The sequence below is a fragment of the Antedon mediterranea genome, chromosome 3 (genome assembly GCF_964355755.1).
Source record: "Antedon mediterranea chromosome 3, ecAntMedi1.1, whole genome shotgun sequence".
Lineage (NCBI taxonomy): Eukaryota > Metazoa > Echinodermata > Crinoidea > Comatulida > Antedonidae > Antedon > Antedon mediterranea.
In genome coordinates, this window is record NC_092672.1 from 28,089,689 (window position 1) to 28,097,877 (window position 8,189).

The window sequence follows — 8,189 nt, forward strand, 5'->3', positions numbered from 1 at the left end:
GGCGATAGTCCAGATAATCAACTGAATGTGATTGGTCAATTATTAATTGCGTTGCGCTTGCGTCCTTGCGTTACGCTCAGACTAGTGGAATCAGTTGTTCATGTTCACATCATATTCTAAGCCTATTGTATAACTTTTCCCAAGGCTCCACTTTTCCCATATAATATTCTTTTACTATCGCTATAGTGGATCATCACGTTTTGATATTTTTCGAAAACTGGATTCCAGTTAAAATATACGTATTACACGCGTCAAATGTACTAAAATGTGTATTAGTTTACCAAAATTAATCCGAATCGAATCTACTAGACTAAGCTTCTTGATATGAGTTTTAACATTTACTTGTTAATGGTCGTCCATAGGTATGTGTGCCACGATATTCTTCTGGTTATATTGTACAAGAATCAACATGAGTATTGCTATGATAGCTATGGTACGCCGCCGAGAAAATACAACAAACAACATCAATGATGACCAATCGTACGAAGATTTAGTAAGTAAATTTCCTAAGCTAACCTATGATTATCATATGACAATTCTCTATAGACGTAATTGTTGTTATGATTTGTTATTATTATTATAGATACCAACATACAATTGGGATGAAATGACCCAGCAAAGTATCCTGAGTGCTTTCTACATTGGTTACACGATCACACCAATTCCTGGAGGCTGGTGTTCGGGATACATTGGCGGTAAAAAAGTACTCGGGCTTGTGCTACTTTGCGAGAGTCTACTAATAGCACTTGTTCCATTTGCTGCAGAAATCAATGCAAACCTATTAATTATAATACGTGTTTTAGACGGAGCAGTACAGGTGTAGTATTTGTTAATATTGTAAAATGTTTTGCTTTTGTACTGAAGTAAACAGGAGAACAATTGACTTAAGGCCCAAACGAACGATCGAAAATAAAAAATGTTTTAATTTATTCCAGGGCGTGGGTGTTACTGCTGCCTACGTTATATTAGGAAAGTGGACAGCTCCCACCGAACGGAGTACTATGGTAGCTATAGTAGCAAATGGTAAGAGTTTTTTTTTTTTTTTTTTTTTTTTTTTTCAATCTTTCTTTAATACATCGAAATACAAAAAAAAAAAGCAGACAGAGAAAAAATAGAAAAATTATACAAAATCAATTCTCCTATATAAACACCTTCTTATAAAATAAATATAGTTGTGCACATCAAGTCAGGATATAGAGTGATACAAATCTATGTTACAGAAGATTATCCCAGGCACTCCACTCTTCCCATTCTTCGGCTCTATTATTAATCAAACATCTAAACTTTTTAATTGTAAAGTAATATTTTACAAAGCTTATGAGGCCGGTGGTTGAGAGGAGGCCCGAAAACTTACTCTTATATATATATACAACTTTAGTATTGACAAAAGTAAATTAATCCTATTGGATGGTGTATTACTAAAAAGCAGTTCACTTTCCGATACACATATACGAATATCAAGATTTCGAGAACACCATTGAAAAAAAAAAATTGCTTATCCATCTACTGATATTACATTTACAGAATAAATGATAAACTGTTTCTCTTCTAATGTTACAAAAGGAGCAGTTATCTTCGTCGATGTACTTAATAATCTTAAGGTAAACTTTAGTTGTGAGGATACTGTTGTTAAGTCTGTATTGGAACCATCGTAATTTTACGTTGTCGGTCACATTAAAAGTTGCAACATTAATTTCTTCCCATTCATGTTCCGAGAATTCAACATTTAAGATTTTACCCCACTTTTGTTTAGCTTTACAGTTAAAGTCTTTGTTTTGAATAAACTTACGATAAAAAGCTTTACATCCTGTTTGGGGTTTGGTTATGGTTTCAAGTATGGGTAAATTTATTGGGTTTATTTCTGTACCCAAAGAAGGGTATTTAGTTATAATTGCATCAATTAATCCATAGTATTAAGGAAATTATTTTTTTTCACCTTATAGTGTGTTTTGAAGTTTTCATAACTAAGCAAGGTTCCTCTATCCGAGATTAAATCATTTATGAACCTTACGCCACACTCATAATAATTGGTGTAAAAAATTGGAAAGTTATTGATTAGAATCGAATCATTCAACCATATTGGTTCTTTTAGTACGTTATAGTTTGCAGATGCTGTTGAATTATGAATAGCAATAAACTCGGACCATGAATGGAGAACATCTCTCCAGAACAAATTGTTCATATTATTTTTCGACAGCCTCTGAATCATGCATGAGCCGTATTCAAAGATTGATTCAGTTTTTTTACCATGGCATATTTTGTTGAAAACTACATTGAGAATTCCAGTGTTGTTACGAATTCTTCGCATCCAACTAATCTTAACTGCCTTTATGTAACTGAAGATACCAATCATGTTAATTCCGCCATCCTTATACTCTCTAATTAGCTTATTTCTTTTGATTTTATCTTTTCCCTTCCAGACAAAATTAAAAAACATCCTATTAAGTTCATTTAGATAAGCTGTAGTAGGGTTTGGCAACATTGTGAAAATATAATTAAGTTTTGATAATATTAGAGATTTTAACACAGTTAATCTTCCCAACACAGTAAGATTTCTCTTACGCCACACATTGATAGTAGACCTAATTTTACCAGTTATCTCTTCAACATTTATTTTAGTCATTTTGCTTATTTCTAAGTCAAATGTAACACCCAAAAAATCAAAACGGCCTTTATCAAACCAGTCAAGATTTGAATTAGTATTAATTTGTTCACTCGAGAACTTTTTTAATCCAAATCATATTGCTTTGGATTTAGAAATGTTAATTTTTAAACCAGACATCTTTTCAAATTTTGAAAGTGTACTCATGCATTCAGTAAGTGATTTGTGTGAGCCGTTCAGAAGAAATGCAGTGTCATCTGCGTATTGTAACATTTTAATTTCAGAGGTATCAATTGTTACTCCTTTAATATTAATATTTTGGCGTACCATCATGTTTAGAATTTCCACTCCCAGAATAAATAGGTATGGAGATAGCGGATCGCCCTGTCTGCAACCTCTTTCAATATTTAAAAAATTGCTGGGGTGTCCATTAACTAGAACGCATGAAGAGATATTCGTGTAAAAAAGTCTACACCATTTCTTAAGAGTTGGTCCAAAATTAAAGAAGGTCAAACACTTAATAAATTTGAACGCCAGGGAATCAAAGGCTTTCTCGAAATCTACCAGTAATACGAGACCAGGTAGGTTTTTTTCGTCATAGAGTGAGAGGATATCATATAAAATACGAACATTTTCTCCAATATAAATCCCGCTTGGTTTTCATTAATGATATTTGGAAGGACAGATTTTAGCCTCTCTGCTATGGCCGATGAAGCAATTTTGTAAGCAACATTTAATAAAGATATAGGACGCCAATTTTTTAATTCTTTTCTTGATTTATTCGCCTTTGGGATTAGAGTGATTGCTCCCTGTTTTTGAGTGACTGAAAGGTTACAAGTTTTAAAGCCATATTTCAAAGAACGAAGAAGTAGAGCACCCAGTTTCCCCCAAAAAATCTTGAAAAATTCAGACGTAAAGCCGTCTGTTCCAGGTGATTTGTTGTTTTTCATTTTATTGAGTGCATTTGTAAGCTCAGCTAAGGTCAATTCACTCTCAAGCTTTTGAGATTCTTCTTCTGAAACTTTTTCGAAGTTCTGGTTTGTTATTAATACGTTTAAATCTATTTGCTCTATATCTTTTTTTTATATAAAGAACTGTAAAAATGCTCAACTTCCTTTATTATAAGTTTATTGTCCAAATGGTAAGAGTTAAGCACTACTAAATAGTCAAAGTATGCACAGAAAAGCAACAATGGTTCTGCTGCTTCATTGCACATGCCCGATGTAACTTTTTCATCAGTTGTACTGTGATTTTGTATTTTAAACTTCCCATATCGGTGCAACGAAACGAAACAAGGCGACAGTTCGGATGAACCATCGCGCCGTGATTGGTCAAACTACTTGCAGTGCGGTTGGTCACGCACTAAATGGCACATAGTCTGTAGTTATTTGTATTTTACCGTAGTCGGATTTTCCCTGAGGATACGAGCTCAAGTAGTATGAAACGCCATATGTGCCAAAATATTTCTCTTTTTACTGATATTAAATAAACACTCAGTCTAGAACCAAGACTACAATACACAGTGTTCCGCCGAAACTCCTGTTAATTATTTTGTAATTTGACAGGCCATGCGTATGCATATACCAATTTGTATAATTTTTTTTTACAGGAATGACCGTCGCAACAATTGTTTCAAGTCACTTTTCTGGTTGGCTTTGCACAGTAAATGAACTTGGTGGTTGGCCGACTTTATTTTACACTTACAGTATGCAATACTATTCCCATATTAAGGGACAATTGTTTGTAAACGATTCATTTAAGTGCAGTTTTCCTCTAGCATAATTAAACTAGAAAACACAGATTTTGAAAAACTTAGATACAACCTATCGAAGATCTGAATTTTCTAGATAATTGATTAAAGTTATATATAGTTATTTGTAATATTTATAATTTTAATTATAAATCAAAGTACAAATTATAGAAAAGAATTGCAAGGTCAGGCTTCAACTGAATTGTTATTGCAAATTCGTTCTTTTTGTGGAGTCCTCATGTTCCATCGCCTAATGTCATAGATACAAATAAAAATAAGCAAAACACTAATTCGAAACATTAACGATAAAGTAACACAGCCAGAAAGGAATAATTGTAGAACTTCCGGGTAAGACGCCGCCCAACTTCCTCTATGCCGGTGAGAGAAAATAGAATATAAATCGTGAGTGAATTTGAATCGAGAAGAAAGTTATAGGCCTATAGACCTAAAATTATTATATAATGTTAACTATGTTAATTTTAACTATGATAATTATAATTTTTTATTTAAAAAAAAAAAAACACACTATAATACTATATAATAATAATAATTAAATATTTTCCTTTATTGCAGGCGTGTTCGGGTTAGTAGGATTAGTAGTATGGACAACACTTGTTTATGAAACGCCAAATACTGACCCGTTTATTACAAAAAAGGAGTTAGAACATTTCGAATTATATAAAGAAAGCATGACTACTAATGTTACGGTATGTCTGTATAATTGATGTTTTTTATAATGGAAAAGTTTTGAATCTTTATAATTGATAATGATCAGGTCATCCAGAAGATGAACCACAATGACGTCACTGAAATTGCCCACTTGGGTATAGATTGTAAACTAAAAAAAAACCTATATCTTTTTGTACAAGTACCCAAGTAGAATCTGTATCTATCCTGGGCGGGAACCATCCGTCCGCTCAGCGCCGTTGTGTGTAAATGGTCAACATTATAATCTATATTTTTACTCGGGGTACAGGACACTATTGAGCCAACTTTCAAGTCATACTAGTTCTGACGGCTCTGAAACATGGCATGCATATACTAGGGTAATAGGTGAACAAAGCTATAGAGAGAAAATGTTCGTACTTCAATCGGATGCAGAATTATGACGTCATAAACATGGTACCAATCGAAAAAAAGTGCGATTTATAAAGTACTACTCCTCCCTTATTCGTTGTAGTATTGAGCTAGGATTTCAAACCGGATGCAGCCATATGACGTCTCGAAGATGGTACCTTGGTGCCAAACGATTTGGTGTTTGGTGTCATTTCAAAGGTCTTGACTTGAAGAATAAGAATATATACAGTAAAACCTATTAATGATATCGTGACGTCATTACATCTTTTGCTGTAGCCTACCCCAAGTATCGCATATTCGTGCTTGTTATTACCGTTACCGCTCGTCTGTGTAAATTGGCCTTTAGTCTGTCTGTATAACACTTGAATATTTATTATAGTATTCCGTAGTTCCTTGGAAAGATTTATTTACGTCGTCTGCTGTTTGGGCCATTGTGATTGGATTTCTTGCCTTTGACACTACAATGTATTTCAGCATCACTGAAGTTCCAATATTTATCTCATCCATTCTAGGATTTGACGCAAAAACTGTAAGTTATTATAAAATATTATTTCAGAAATATGTCATCCATATAAAAAAAAAACTTACAAACTGAAAAGAAAAACAAATTTCGCAAACTCTAAGCTTAAATATATAGAATATTTCTCCATCTACAATACATTTTCTTTCATATTATAATAATAATACCACATTTATATAGCGCCCTTTTCATGAGTAATCCTGCTCAAAGGCGCTTTACAAGCATTATTACCCCAGTATTTTTTGGGATCAAACACGTATGGAAACATACTCCCATAATGCAGCCGGTAACCAGCGCAAAGTTGTGTCTAGATCTAACTGGGTACCCATTTATACACCTGGGTGGAGAGAGGCAACGTAAGTAAAGTATCTTGCCTACGGATACAAGCAATGCGGCGAGAGTTGGATTCGAACATAGGTCTGACGATCGGTAGTCCAACGTCCAACACACTGCACCATACTTGTTTGTTTTTTAATACAATTTAGAAAAGTAAATCCTATTGTGTTTGTTAAGATGGTTGGTTTTACACTGGTGGCATTTATTGGATTAAATTAAGATTATAAAATTGATGATGATGCTATTTCTTTAAACTTTGATTTTATAATGGGGTAACAACAGAACATTTTTGCAAAAAAAACCCCGCAAGTTTATTTATCTTAATTCTACTATGCTGTCGAAAGTTCGGCAACATTATTCACGACATCACCTTAAACACGTCGGTGTCAATCAATGACTTTAAAAAAAATCCGTAAAAGCAGCCTAAATATTATATAATTAGGCCCCCTATAATTATGTTTGTTTTATTATTAGACTGGCTTTCTAACAGCACTTCCAAGTATTACTAGGCTTCCAGTTGTTCTGCTTTCTGCTGCCTGTGCTGACTTTATCATTCGTCGTAATATATTGAGCATTTTGAATACAAGAAAAATATTTGTTATCATCGGTATGTCTTTCCATAGTAAATAAGGCCATATACATGGCTGCAGTTGCGTGCTCAAGTTAGTGTTAACCAGCCAACCGACCGACATAGTGAGCTGTACTGTAGAGTTTGTATTTGTTGGTGGAATATCTTGTTGAAAGAAATGTCACACAGGCCTACTACAACAGCCGTATACAAACATTGACATTTTCTTACTGCAATTCGTATGGTTAAATATTATTTTACATTCTAGACCGTATCAGGCAAAATCATCCGGTAAACATACTCCAGTCCACCACAGGAGTAAAATTGGTGGTGGTCCAGAATTGAATGTACAGTAATGTAGTCCATGACCACACATCTGTGGTTTAAATGTGGTCCGTCTTGTAGTTTTGACGTCATCTTGCTAAAAGACAAACACGCACGCAAAATATCTTAAAAACATAACCTCCTAAAGGCGTCAGGTAATTAGCGGTTATAATGGTAGACGTCTGTTCGCCATTTCCGATTTGTTAATGCGTTCGAAGTTAGTTAAACATTCAATTTTTTTTTTTTTTTTTAGATTTTGGTGTTGCTGCAGTTTGCTTTCTTCTTATTTCCCAATTTGGCGAGTCTTTGGTAGAATTTATGTTTTTAATGGCAATTGTCTTTTGTTCGCTTGGATTCAATCCACCTGGCTTGAATACCAACTTATTGGACGTATCTTCAAAATATGCTGGGATAATTATCGGACTGGCGACAACGGTTGCCTGTATTGGTGGATTCACAATTCCTTTTATTCTTGGAAACTTGATAGAAGGAAATGTAAGTAAAACATTGTTTAAATATTGCACATTTGTGACGATAATATTCTAGTTGCCTAATACCACAATTTTAAAGCGTATTTATGTTTCGCTATTCCAACTTTTTCTCTACGCATGCGTTTAAGCTGACACTTTTGATTCGCGCGAACAAATTCGCCTAGTGGAAAATATGCTTTAGTCATCACTCCATTCTAGACTAGTGCCTGTCAAGTTTCCTGTCGTGCCACGTGACATGATAATTGTGCATGAGATCACATAATAATGTTCTTTTATATAATATAGATAAGGATTACTTCTAACCAGATGATCTGAAACTTGAGATATTATCTGTTTATTTCTTTTCAGAATACATTTAAACAATGGTCTTACATTTTTATAATTAATGCAGCCATACTGCTATTTGGAATGGTGTTTTTTCTTATATTTGCCAAAGGAGAGGAGCAAGAATGGTCGAAAGAAGATACAATACAGAAATATGAAACCACACACTTGATTCAATCAAAATAATGATAAAATTT

The 8,189-nt window shown here is 33.9% G+C and overlaps 1 protein-coding gene across 1 annotated transcript; it reads left to right on the forward strand.

Moving 5' to 3' along the window:
* The first annotated feature begins 355 nt into the window (after window positions 1–355).
* LOC140045133 (sialin-like) lies at window positions 356–8,178 on the forward strand. Its single transcript, XM_072089891.1, has 9 exons — window positions 356–493; window positions 584–817; window positions 936–1,023; window positions 4,212–4,307; window positions 4,926–5,059; window positions 5,809–5,958; window positions 6,760–6,892; window positions 7,431–7,672; window positions 8,017–8,178. The coding sequence occupies exons 1-9, from the start codon at window positions 365–367 to the stop codon at window positions 8,176–8,178; spliced, it is 1,368 nt and encodes a 455-aa protein (XP_071945992.1). The 5' UTR covers window positions 356–364.
* The last annotated feature ends 11 nt before the right edge of the window (window positions 8,179–8,189 follow it).